General features: G+C 44.0%; 1 protein-coding gene across 2 annotated transcripts in view; it reads right to left on the minus strand.

Annotated features, from left to right (window-relative positions):
• Positions 1-14,276, minus strand: part of Map1b (microtubule associated protein 1B) — a 110,913-nt gene that overhangs the window by 73,057 nt on the left and 23,580 nt on the right. Inside the window, exon 3 of one of the 2 annotated variants that reach the window (XM_023703142.1) lies at positions 7,737-7,793. The exons of the other annotated variant lie outside the window; for it this stretch is intronic. Coding sequence (XP_023558910.1) covers positions 7,737-7,793 — 57 coding nt within the window. The remainder of the gene's footprint in view (positions 1-7,736; positions 7,794-14,276) is intronic. 2 annotated transcript variants of the gene reach the window in all.

Here is a 14,276-nt window from a genome sequence, read left to right on the forward strand (position 1 = left end):
GTCAGCGCAGGCTCGGTCAGCGCAGGCTCCGTGAGTGTAGACACGCAGCCCTGCCAGAGGGATGCTGATCACTTGGCTCGCAAGGCTTTCAGTAAGTTCCAGTGCACCCTCAGCCCAGGTACCTTCCAGGAGGGGAGTGGTCCTCGAGCCTGGCACTCGCTGCCACCACTGGCTCCAGCACACAGGCAGACTGAGCTCCACGACCTCCTTTGCTTTGCCCTGTCAACATCTGAGGATTTAGGGCTCGGGGTGACTTTCAGAAGGGCTGAAAACCACTGATCTGCAGGAACACATGGCTGGCAGGGTCCTCCCAGCTTTGCAGCATCTCATGCAAGGACAGGGATGGTGCCTTCCAATGAGGGTTCCTCGGTCCATGGCACAAGATTCAGGGAGGCTGGCCAGGGACAGCAGGGGTGGGTGTGCTGTGACCCCATCACCAACTCAGAGTGGAACGATTAGTGGAAATGATTCCAAGGAGTGTTTTCTTTAACTGAGCCTCTTAGTAACATGATAGCACTGCCCCAGGCTTTTTGTTTCTTTCTTTCCTTTTTTTTTTTTTTCAAAACTATGATCATCTTACAAACCAAACATAAAATAGACCCAGAGCTTCTCCATATAAGGCCTTACCAGACAGACCGCTCCTATGATCTGTTTCTGCAGCTCAGTGCAGAAAGTCCTTCTAGGGTGCTGCCGAACTGTCCGCACTGTGTGACCCTGGGTTGAGCACGCTGCCCAGGCAGGACCAGGGCCAGCCTTTCAGAGCCCTCCAGCAGCAGAGCAGGAAAGGTCATCCTGCCTAATGGCCCGCTGGGTGACGGGTTCAGGTCTGCTGGGAAAACATGCAGGAAAAGGCTCTGAATTCAGGTCTTTCATCAGTTTCCAAACGGACACCATGTGCCTTTACAAACCTGCTAAAGAAATCGAAGGCTGAAACAACCGAGTCCTGTTCAAGGACTTCTAACCCTGATAGCCCCCAGCTCTGGGGAACATTGCTCTGTCCAAGCCAAGAGGGCACCATGAGGCCACTGCCACTCATAGAGCAGGGACGGGGGGAAACGGAGAGAACAGGATAGGAACAGCAGCAGAGGGGAGGAAGGAAGTATAGGAAGAGAGCGTGGGGAGGTGAACTGGCCCAGGCGGAAAGGCCAGCTCTGGGCTTAGGCCCGGTCCTACTGTGGCCCAGCCAGAGCTCCAGAAGAGATACCAGAAAAAGCAAACGAAGTCTTCAGAACGTAGACAGGCATCGTGGCACACGCCTATCACCTCAGCACTCTGGGAAGCTGAGGGAGGACGACTCCATGTCTGAGCCCAACCTGGGCAACTTAGCAAGACCCAGTGTAAAAATTAAAAAATTGAAGAAAGGATGGGATGGCTGGGAAGATAGGCTGGGGAGATAACTCAGAGGTCTAAGCACCTGCCTGGCAAGCTCAAGGACCCAGGTTCCATCTCCTGGTACCACATTCTGTGCTGACCCTGTGCTGAGCTGGCCACCAGAACAGGTGTGGTGGTACACACCTGTAAGCCCGCCCAGTGCAGGGGAGACTGAGACAGGAGGATCACTATGAGTCTGAGCTCCATAGCAAGACCCTATACCAAATAAATAGATAAAAAGATAAATAAATAAATAGATGAGGTGAGCTAGGAATATATCTCAGTGCAAAGGCCCTAGGTTCCCGCCTTCGCACGCGCGCGCGCGCACACACACACACACACACACACACACGCTCATCATCATTGGCACCTGCGGTCACTGAAGGGCCCAGGAAGCAAACAGCAAGTGCACAGTGCCCCCCACCTCCTGTCTGGAGGTGCTGCTGGGAGCTGCTGTACTGCCCAGTCCCTTAAGGTCGCATAGATTTAGACTCTGAGATTGGTACTGACACAGAAAGGAGGAGAGTCCAAGAAGGCCACCAGCAACAAAACGAGGCTCACTGACAACTCGTTTCGTTCACACTTCCTGTGTTGCTGATGACCTCATTCACCCACCCAGGGGACGCCTGACAATTAGGAAACTGTACAGGCTTGCTTACGTCCACATCACTGTCGGTGATACTTGATAGCTGTGGGGATGTGCAGTCGCTGTTTTATTATTGGGTCCCTCTTAAAAAGCTCTAAACTTTATTTTTTAAAATGAAGAGCTGCCACCCACTTTTAGCATGGCATGAAGCCAAGCTGATGGGTCAAGACAATTCGTTTTAACAGGATCAAGCAGACCACAAGATGTCATACTGCACCGCATGCAGGATGAATACCGTTCCGTAAAACTTCTGCTTCGATTTTCCACGTGAGCATGGTCACCATGTATTTTCTCAATGGGGCCACAACACAATCCTTGAATAATACAGCTCTGAATATAAGTTCGTCTGTAAGGTTGAAAAATACAATCCTCTGAACTGGGCCCTTCCTATAGGCTGAGTATAAAGAATGAAGGTCAGCTGCCCTGTGGACTGAATATTATCCAACACTGATAAGATGAAAATTAGCCCAATAATTACAAATGTGAATTAATGTTAAATTAAATTTTAATTTTTGCCCATATATGTTTGTAGTATATAATAATTATATTCTTACAGAGACATGTGCATGTAACACATCCTAAATTTTTTTTTTGGGGGGGGGGTAGAACCGGGCATTGAACTCAGGCCCTTGCACCTGCCAGGGAAGCGCCACTAGGAACAAAACGAGGCCCCCTATTTTTTTCATTGTTAAGACTTACACCAGGTTTGCTTATATTCTGACTTAATCTCAGCTTTCATCTCTGCAGAATTAAAATGGCTTTCTTACACTCGACTGTAACTTTTTCCAAGTAGCTATGTCATGGTGATTTATTACTCACAAGTAACTGGGGACCAGATGACTTTAGACAGGGTCCAAGGTTATGACCGGAAGGGCCTCTGTCTGCCTCAGTCTTGGCCAGACACCCCCAGGGTCACACCTCACCTTCTGGGGCCAGAAAGCTATCTTAGGATGCCAAACCACACAAAGAAACTGGAAGAAAAGCCAGGGAGCCTGGTCACTCGTCCAAGGCGAAATACAAAATCTAACTGCATAGGAGCATGAAGAGGAGCCCAGGTCTCTAGATCCAAGCCAGCATGACAGGCTTTGCCACAGATGTGAAATGGAGCCACTCGCTGACCCCAAGGTTCCCGAGCTGGGGTCTGAGATGAGTGTATGTTTTCACTCTCTCTTAGGGCTGCTCTATACAACTTCTCTAGTCTCTCTAACTCAGACTGACATCTGTGGCTGTCCATGTTATGTCATTATTCCACTACATACTAGTTTGAGGTTTCAGAGGTTGGTATTCCTAAGAGCTTTCCAGTCTCTGACTCAAATGAACTCTACTTTCCCCAGACAGAGAACTGACTGCTGAATCTCATTTCCACGAGAAAAATAAATGCAGTAGTGCTAGGCTTATCGCTTTTAAAAAATGCTTAAAACTTTTTCCTGGCTGTAAATAATATGTACACAAAATGTAAAAGGCATCGAAAAAGGATACAAATTTATGTGATAACCCAGATCCATATTTGAATTTGAAGATGTTTTGTTTATAAACACATAAAAATGCTTTTGCTACTAAATTGTAATCAAACAAAAATACTTGCAAGAACCTCACCCATTTCAGGCAACATACAGCATATCAGTAAAGAGTTCAGTAATACATGACTTATACTGCATTCAATTGATTCATCAGTAGCAATTACACTATTCCCTATTGCTAAAAACCTCATGGTATTTTTCCTAGATTTTCACACACATACAAAATGTGGGAGTAAGCAGTTTTTACATAATTTTTTGTGCATATCTCCAATTATCCCACAAGACAGATTCTTGGTAGTGTATTACTGAGTTAGTATGTTTAAACTCTTGATATTTATTGAAAAGTTCCATTCCAGAAAGATTGTGTACATCCAAATAGCAGAACATGAAGGCACCTACCTTGCCAGTGATAAAAAGCATTTTTTTAAATATATAGTTTAGTGTAGGGTCTACAGGATCTCACTACATAGATCAGACTCGTAGTGATGCCCCTGTGTTCAATTTCCCAAGAGCTGGGATTATAGGTGTGCGCTACCGGGCCCAGTCTCAATCGCAGTCTCAGTGCACCCTGGGGGCGGGACCGACACAGCAGGCCAGGGATTGCAGCCCAGCCCCAGCATCTACCTAAACAGGCTCTTTAATCTGAGGAGCTATTTGGCCAACTCAAAATACAGCTTTTTTTTTTTTTTTTTTCTTTTGTGGAGCCGGGGCTTGAACTCAGGCCCTTGCACTTGCCAGGGAAGTGCTTATTCAACTGAGCATCTCCCCAGCCCCAAAATACAGTGTTTTTAAGCCTTGAGATTTACAGGTAAAAATCTGTATCTTCTAGTATTCATCCATATTTTTTAAGTTATGGACATACTGTATTTTTCATGGTCACTGGCTATTTTGTATCTTTTCTCCCACCTCCAGAATGAATGTTCACATCCTGTATCGAATTTCTACTGAAATGTTAAGGTTGTACTTATTAACTTGTAAGAGCTCTTTATATACCAAGGATATTAAACTTCTGACTGTTCAGTTTTGGGCAAAGGGAATCAATTAGTTTAAATAGTAAGCTGTATTGGTTTTTACATTGTCATCAGTATTTCATTAAGTCATGCCACCTACTGGTAAAAAAATAGAATAGTTGGCAACTCTTAATTCATTTATTTATTTGGTTTAGGGTCTCACTACACAGCTTGGACTCATAGTGATCCTCCTGTCTCAGCCTTCTCAGCACTGGGAGTACAGGCGTGCCCCACGACACCCAGTTTCAGTGGCTGGCATGGTGCACCAGGAGTTCCTGGGCTGGCACAGCACACTGTATTGGGGATGGAACCCCGGTCCTTCAGCTTGCCAGGCAGATGCTTAGACCACCCAGCTACCTCCCTAGCCCTGCTAATTAAAACTTTTAAATATCAGAAACAAAGGCTAAACAGTTGACTAAAGTCATTTATGACATTTCACACACATGCATCCTAGGGCTAGGAATTTCTGATCACACTTAAATATTCTTAAGGTTATATTTCTACCTAAATGGAAAAATTACAATGCTGTGACTTGTACTAGACATTAAGGAAAAGCAAAGTGTATTCTGAGTTATCTCAAAGCCACTTCTGATGATAAGTTCGGACATAGATATGTACTCGTGCTTCTCCTGAAGAAACCCTGTAATTGAAAATCCAAATTTAATAATCAGATAAACACAGAGAGTTTCCCCTATTAGTACTTTTTACAAAATGTGTTTTGAAAGGGACATCTCCAATATAAATCATTTAAAGTCAACAGGTGTGATTCACCCAGGTAAATTAAGAGAAATCTGCTACCACGTAATTCTAAATGAAGATGTGTGTTACCAGTTAAAGATCTATGTTCATATAATTCCATCCCAAAAAATGATTTATCTTGTAGCCTACAGAAAACAATAGTTATGGATTATGTTTATTGCTTATAACCCCCCTGGACCTGATATAGGAAAAAGGATATGCTCAAAGATTAAACAGAAACTGGGGCTAACAAGGTGATCAATTAACTACAGAGACAAGGTCAATAATGCAATAATTTCATATATGCAAGTCATCACTTTAATGCACTACACTGATTTCTCTTTGCGGTTAGGGGGCAGTATTTGGAATTATTACTCAGCTCTGAGAGCTCTGATGTCAACAAAATGCAAAGCACTCCAATAACCCAGCCAATGTGATGTCATAAACAGAGCCCTCGAGTAACAGTGCTGGGCATTTGATCCTTCGGATGGAAGAAGATGTAGAAATCTGTACCTTTCTACAACCAAAATGACCAAGTGCATACATTTTTTTTTCTGTAGGTTGGCTTTGGCTCAGTGGACAAAATTTGTAAATTTGTCATTTTTAATTAGAGGAGGACACAAAACAACTTGACAACACACCCAAATTGGAAGGGAAGGGAGGAGCCCGTCAAGGTCTCAGTAAAGAAAATAAGATACGAAGCCATGTCCAATTTTGGGTGGGATCTAACAGGAGGTTGGAGTAAAATGATTACGAAAAGTAACAAAGAATGTCTTTCTATCGCATCTAGAGCAGGAGGTTTCAGGGGAGGGGCAGGCAGAAAGAACCAAACCCACTGCTAAGATCATGAAGCCGTGCACAACAGCACCACGCTAGGAAGTTGGAGGGGAGGTGTCTGAGGCACTGTGAAGATGACCCAACTGCCCCTTGAGCCACCAGCATCAGGCTACTTCCAGAAACAAAGGAATTTCAGCTTCCCAAGACAATCATAAAGGCCCCCCAGTGGACCACATGTACTTTCAAGTCAATTGGGATAAAACAGCTGCCCTGTATTTCAAGTAATCCAAGGAACGCCAAGGGTGAGAGTGGAGAAAACAGTGGCACTATACATATATTCTGAAGAAACTCAAGTGAGAGCCCATGTCCTCAGTGTGCTCAGTGTAGTGCCTGGCTCCTCAGGCAGCTGGGAGCGGCCCGGCACAGGGTAGCACTTTCTCTCTTCTCCTTCCACAGGGCAGGTGACTCAGGTGATGGATGGGGTTCTAGCTAGGACACTCTGACCCAGACACTTCCAGGGTCCTTTCCCCCAACTACAGCACCGACCTTGCAGGATTGCACCTCAAGGCTTTCCCACCTGTATCAGTCAGGGTTGCATCTTAAAACTCAGTCTGATTCAGAGTTGGATTCCTAAACTATCACGCAGCTAGGTAGCCGGGTCTGAAACGTCAAAGGAAGATAGAGCAAGAGCTTACCAGCTGTCTTCCCAGTATATTTCCCACAGAAATGGAAAGGTCCCAGGGCAAACAATACAAAATTACCTATCATCTGGCAAGAGGACCTGAGTCAGCTTGATTCATCTTTCCTGACAGGACAACTCAAATCCAAGTAGTATGGACAGCTAAGTTAGGTAGGCATATTATAGACAATCAGACGGGGTTAGGCCCTCAAGGGAGTTATTGTAGAGAATGAGAACCCATACAACACCTATGGCTGGAGGCGCATCTGTTGGAGGCCAGGCCTCAAGATAAAGACAGAATGACCAGGCCTATGTGCCTCCCCAGGGTATGATAAGTGGTATCATCTAGTCCAATAACAGCTAGATAGACATCAGTCACCTGGGTAGGTGACGAGGCCCTCTTGATCCATCCCTTCCTAAAAAGGTTCTTGCTCTTTCCATGTATGCTTGCTACGTGACCTGCTTTCCTACCGGATCAGTCTAAGCAGCGAATCTTATTGGTTAATCAGAGTTTTGCCACACATTGTGTCCACCTCATGATTTTGTGTCCACCTTGTGATTTTGTTCTATAATACTAGCCTCAAGAAGTGGGCTCCTTGGTAACCCACTTTTGGGTCCCCTCCTGTCCCTTACGAGTTATCTCTCTCAATACATGTTTCCTACTCTTAACCTTCGTTGTTCCTTAGAATTCATCCTTTGATATGGGGGAACACAAATTTGCCCCATCTGATAGCTAGCAGGTTGGGAGGCATGTCCCCTATATAAAGACACTAAATATTAAGAAAATTTTGGTGTTTGACTAGAGAAACTGAGAGAAACACTGTAAAGGTTTGTAAAACCTCCCAAGAAAATATCACTGGAGTTCTCTTTTTCTGATGCTTTGGGAAAATTAAAAATGGCTGATACTTCAAAGCCTTTCTAATCCCATTGGCCCTCAATCTCACAGTTCCTAGGTGCCCGCCACATAGAAGAAACTGGCCAGTGAGTTCCCTTACCTGAATCCATAAAAGCTGTTGCCGTAATAGCCTCATACCCACACACCAGCCTGTTTCCTGAAAGGAAATGAATTGGGGAGGTGAAAACTCATGGCCAATGGGTACCATGCACAACCCAGGGAGGTGTACGTACCACTGCTAGTTACCTCCGCTGAGCAGATGAACAAACAGGCTCACTAGCACTCAGTACGTTACCTGAAGTCACACAGCTAAGTAAAAGCCAGAGCTGGTATTTGAACCTATCTTTTCTGCCTCAGAGTGATGGTTAGCTTGTTCTAAAGGAGAACCCAACTAATCTTTCCCACTCCAGTGCTTTTCTGCTTACGTTTATTTTTGGTGGAGGAATTGGAAATGATGGATAAAACTCAGCTCTGGGCTCAAAGCATCTGTGACACCAGGCTTCCACCTTGGGCCCTGATTGATTTTTTTCATATGGGAAGGGAACTAAGAGCTTTACCCTGAGAAATAACTAACGAGATTCAAAGATGCACTCGATCAATGCCATCAGGAAAAAGTGGAACATTTCAGAGGCCTCCTGGGACCAGTGGCCTGCGCGCCCTTTCTATCCAGCAGTAGCCTGGTCTCGGCCTTCATTTCTCAGAAGCATTTTCTACAGCAGAACCCAAGCCATTGTGGGCTTTCGAAGAATGATATTCTGCCTTTGTAGGAAAAGGAATTTCCCAGGCGTGCTTTTGTCCCGGGCACTTGCACTCATTGAGAGAGGGGCGCTACTGAGCACATCTCCATTCACGCAGCCACCCCGTGTGTGCATGTGTGTGGCGACATTTTCAAGTTTTACTTGATTTTTTTTTTTTTTTTCTTTTTAAAAATGTCTATGAAGACAACGGTTCCTGTCAACAAAATGAAGCAAAACTAAATTCTTCTCAATGAAAACAAAAATGTCAGGAGGGTTTCTCTCCTCAAGCTAATCCCCTATTTGACATGCAGTGACATCATTCCTCAGAGGCTGGGGACAAATGTGGTGTCTGCTATAATTACAGGGCTCAGCGTGCAGGACCAGGGAGATAGCGGAAGGGTAAGGGGAGCCCTTCCCCCTGAGCCTCCTGGGAGAACACAATGGGACTCCTGATGTGCTGGTGGAGTCCTGCTGGGACAATACCAAAAGGAGCAGAAATCAAAGGACTGTGTTGGCTAAAGACTAATGTTTGATTTTCAGCTGCAAACTGGGATTCCCTCACTGGCCATCTAAATAAAATTGCATTTGCACATTCAGCTAAATCAAACTGCGGTGTTATAAAAAACAACACGTACACACAAAACTCACTCACAAACACATAAAAACTACAGTTAAGAAAGTGGTAATTCAAAAGATTTTCCAAATGACAGTAAGAATGAGCATGTGGTGGGAGCCAGAGGTTGCAGAAAGGGGATTTCTACATAGCCATAAAGGAGAGGGATTGAGAAAAGAAAGGAAAAGCAGGAATGGAAAAAAAAATCATGTCTGCATACACACAGTGTAGCTAAGGTGATCACATTACTAATTTCTATTGGTTTTTTGAAGATAGCAGTTAATGATTAAAATTTTTATTTTGACCAATTTTACATGCTTATATCTGATAATCTGGGCAACTACTTTGAAGGCAACAATGTGCACTATAACAACCATTAAAAAAAACATTGTTGAATACCTATAATTTTTTTTTGAAATTCTATATAATTTCTAAAGTCTTACCTGTTATTTTTCTATTCTCTTTAAAATGAAAAGAAAAAACAGAAGAGAGGGATTAGAATATGACTGGAATGTGGAAAGTCCTGATTAGATAGAGAAATGAATGCATGTGGCCCTTGGGAACTTCACATAGGGAGAATTGATAATTCTATAAAGAAACCATAAGCCTGGATCAATTACTGTTGAGTCATGCTGTAGGTTTTAGAGTGGGAGAGGTCCAGCTGATCGGAACGGTCAGGAGGAATCAGCTTTGCCAGTTTTCCTCACATTTCTTATCCATTTCCTTGAGTGAATGATTAAAAACATTAATCATCAAGATGTTCTTCCTTTTTAAAACAGAATTTCTATCCGAAAATGTAAACAAATAAAGATGGTAACATCTGACAAACTATATTGATTTACAGCACAAAATTTATTGTCTCTACAACCCTCAGAATAAAAGTTTACAAATTTACAGAACCAATCAACAGAATCAGAGGACTTTTTTGTATAAATTACATTTATAATTCCTTCTTAAAATATGATGAAGTGTATCAAAGATGCCAAAATAGTATCACTTTCTATAAGCATAATAAATTTTCACAAATTAAGATTACATCATGTAATGATTACTTTGAGCCAGACAGAATTAAACAGGTTGGTGGGCTAATCTGGTGGTAGATCAGAGGAGCCTAATATATCTTTGTCCAAATTTATAAATTTTTCAAAAATTCATAAAACAATACAAAACCAGAAAGACAGACTGCAGTGACTTAAATAGATACATATATGCTAAAATGGGGGAGGTGCTGCAGCGCTCAGATAGAAAGAACTGCCCTAATGCATTTAAATTCACATTTTCTTTTTTTTTTTTTTTTTTCTTCAATGTACACTTCAGTGCTGGGGAGATAGCTCAGTGGTATAAGTGCCTGCCTGGCAAGCTCAAGGTCCTACGTTTGATCCCCAGCACTGGAAAGAAAAAAAAAGATGGATTTAAAACAAGACTCTAGTTTGGATTCTAAACCTGTAAAGAATACTAAAATGTACACTTTAAGGGCCAGCCAGATAGCTCATCGGATTAAAGTGCCTGCTTAGGCAGACACAGGGGCTGGCAGTAGGATCCCTGGGCCTGCTGTGCCGGCCCCGCCCCCAGGGCACGCTGAGATGGGAAATGAAACTGGGCGTGGTGGGGCGCACACCTGTGATCCCAGTGCTTGTGAGGCTGTGAACAGGAGGATCTCTATGAGTCTGATCTGCGCAGTAAGACCCGGTAAACCCTGTACTAAATATATTAAAAAAAAAAAAGAGAGAGAGAGATAAGTAAAATGTATACTTTAAATACATGAACCACTGAACATTCACAAGTCCTCTCTTAGGTGGGGTACAGATGTTAAAACTGAGGCACCAGGAGCATAAGCATGAGGTGGAGCTTTATCTGAACCTGGGTACTCCAGCTTCTGAGCACCCCCCCTTACCCATTCTGCTGGACTGAGAGGTTGGGAATGGACTCACTCCTTAACGCCTGCGCCTACTTTCAGATGTCAGACTGCACATCTGAAGAAAGTGTGGCATGCTTCAGAGGTAACTGGTGCACCTCCTTTCCACCACTCTCTAGCCTGCCTCAAGCTCCTCAGCTTCAGAATCCCACGGAGGTGAGGCATGAAGGAGACTGCTGCGGTCCTGCCTAACAGCTTGGATCCCAAGATCTGGGTCAGAAAAGCACCTGCAAATAGAAGCAGTGTGTGGAGGAGTAAGGCAAGGGGGAAGTGCTCACGCATACTCTTTCATAGTTGCATCTCATTTGTGTGAAGTACGGCAGTTTCCATCGAATTCTCCATCAGACGCAGAGCTGTGACAGTGAGAGTGGGCCCCTGTCTCCAGTGAGTCCCCTCCCCTAGGTGAATGACTGCTGGGCCACGGGCATGGTGTAGGGTAGGCCTCTGAAGCTGATGCCTGGGGTCCAGCTACGAGAGGATACAAATGTCAGCACCCAAGCAGGCTGTTGGCAAATGCTTACCCTGGACAGACAAGGCCTTGTCCTGAGGGGGGGAAAACATGGAAGCCAGAATGGGACCTTTGAGAAGATTCCGCAGCACCAGAACAAAAGTGAGTATGGACTTGAGTTAGAGGAAAACAAACAGCGAAACATGACTTGCTCTGGGGAACTGATACACTTGTAGAGAAAATGTTTAGTGTCCACGAAAGACAGCAGGGGCACTGCTATGAAATGACAGAACAATAAAGGCTGGGTGGGCTGAAAGAAAGCCACCAACAGACTGGACAAGAGAATTTAAGGAACATGGAAGAGCAGAATTTAAATCTGCATCTGAGGCAGTAAAGGGCAGAATAAATAGTGCGGAATGCCAACTCAGATGCACAAAGCAAATGTGATACGCCTATGACATGAGAACAGAGAAACATGCGACACACAGTTAAGAAGAACGAGTTCCAGGGGCCAGGGAGATGGCTCAATGGAATAAGCACTTCCCTGGCAAGTGCAAGGGCCTGAGTTCAATCCCTGGTTCCGTAAAAAATAAAATAAAGAACGAGTTCCATCTTAGGAATTACACTTATTGCTGAGAGCTGAAATCAGAATAACAGCAACAGTGAAAAAGGAACCGCTCAACACATTTCTAGGAAAATAGACACACTTTGAGGCCAGACTCTTCAGAGAAATAAATCGCGCTCACGTGCGAATACCACGTTGTTCTCTGGTGTGAGAAACTGAAAGTGTAAATGAGGACAGAATGCATATCAAAATAAGAGGAAAACGTGCAAATGGGGATAGGAACAAGGGAGAGGGAAGGAGGAAAGGACAGAAGGAAGAAGCAAAGAAAAAATGAGAAAAGAGGAAAAACATGGAAACAAAGTTTTGTAAATGGAGAGAAAGGAGGGGTTGAAAGGAGGGGAAGGAATGGGGGAAGAGAAACAAGTTATATAAAGTACAGGTACAAATTCTCTATGATGAATATGATAAAATGCACCAGTAAAATCTGATGTGAAAAAAAAAAATATGGGCCGGTGAGATAGCTCAGGGGTCTAAAGTGCTTGCTTAGGCAAGCTTAGGCAAGTGCTCAGGGATCGTGGTTCAGTCCCTGGCACCAAATGCCATACCAGCCCTGCCCCCAGGGTGGGCTGAGCCAGCCTCATACACACACAAAAAAAAATTACAAAAGATTAAAAAAAAAATGCACTGATATTTGGAAAAAAAATCTTTAGTCCAGAAAGAAAATGTTGGGCCAGGAAGATAGCTCAGGAGAACAAGCACTTGCCTGACAAGTGCAAAGGGCTGAGTTCAATCCCTAGTCCCGCCCCCTTCCCCCCAAAAAAGTGTCTACAGTGAGTATTTCCTGAGCCCCAGATGTCCATGGCTCTCCCATGTCCAGGCTGTCCGGGCCCAGCATATGCCAACAGGTAAGGTCAAGGTCATACGAGCTCCTCAGAGAATCTCTCTGTCCCACTTGGGTGCTGGCTCTACCACCTTCTCCTAACTAAAACCTGAATGTCAGACTCAGGCTCATTCCCCAGCCTCTGGCCCATGGTCTCCCAGACATTTATGTGGGCTGGGACCCCAGCCTGGGAAGGGAGCATCTTGCCCTTACTGTCAATATGGAAAGCAAGCAAGCAAGCAAGCTGTATCTGAGTACTTCTTTAGAACATATTTTAATTTCAGATAGACTCAGGAATCAAGTCAAGATTTGAGGAAATGCTCCTGAGTTACTCTGCAAATAGAACACAAAAAAGTTTTCCCCATAAGCAGCACTGCTTCCAAATAATATACAGGTTACTTGCTTCAATCATATCCTCCAGATTATAAAAATGTATTAAAAATCATTCTATGAGCAAAATTTAGAACTTTAGATAATTCATCAAACATAGCCAAAGATATTAGTCAACATGGGAAAAGGAAGTGAGTGAGCGTTTCAAGAGGATGTGTCATTAGTCAGAAGGTGCATTATGAATGAGTCATATGTAATACAAGAGGACTTCAAACTATTGACCTGAAAAAAAAGCAAATCCCACCATTACCAGTTAAGCATCCTGAGTAAGTGAAGCCAGGCAAGATAACTCTGGGAAAATGTGTGAACTTCTCACAATCACACATACAAGGATGGTTTGACTAAAATTACAGTGGGCTCTTGAGTTCTGAGTGGCTAGACACATGAGCAACTTGGGTTATGGCAGGAATTCAGTTTTAACGTATAACCAAAGTCTTGAGTTATGACCTGAATGCTGGTCATTTGTGCTTCCAGATGGTCTCAGATACAGATTTAACCCTTCAGGTGTTCTGGAAGGAGCATTACAACACACTTTCTTGTGTGGGCTTATTTGAGAAATCCTGGGCCAATGTCTCTAAGGAGACAGGACAGAGACTCTGAAGGCCGTGGAGACGAGCCTGAGCCTTCCATTGACAGTGTGCGTTTCAGCCAGCCCTTGGGAACACACCGAGTTCCTAAGTCAAGGGTCCACTGAATGTCACAACCCACATCTTCCAGCTCTGATGTCCAGAACTTTTGGTGGCTTCCCTTCTCAGTCATCAGAATTTCTGCATCCAGAACTTGTAATTAATCCTATATTTTTATCGTATTTATTTATTTATTTTGGTGGAACCCGGGATTAAACTCAGGCCCTTGTGCTTGCCAGGGAGGCGCTTATTCTACTGAGCCATCTCCCCAGCCCCAATCCTACGTTTTTAATTAATTTATTTTTTTTTGGAGGGGGGGCAGAACCAGGGATTGAACTCAGGCCCTTGCAATTGAACTCAGGCCCTTGCGCATGCCAGGGAAGCACTTATTCCACTGAGCCATCTCTCCGGCCCCAATCCTACATTTTTAAGAGGCCAAAATATTCAACATCTTTTAAAAGATTCT

This window comes from Octodon degus, unplaced genomic scaffold (assembly GCF_000260255.1).
Source record: "Octodon degus isolate 3935 unplaced genomic scaffold, OctDeg1.0 scaffold00001, whole genome shotgun sequence".
NCBI lineage: Eukaryota > Metazoa > Chordata > Mammalia > Rodentia > Octodontidae > Octodon > Octodon degus.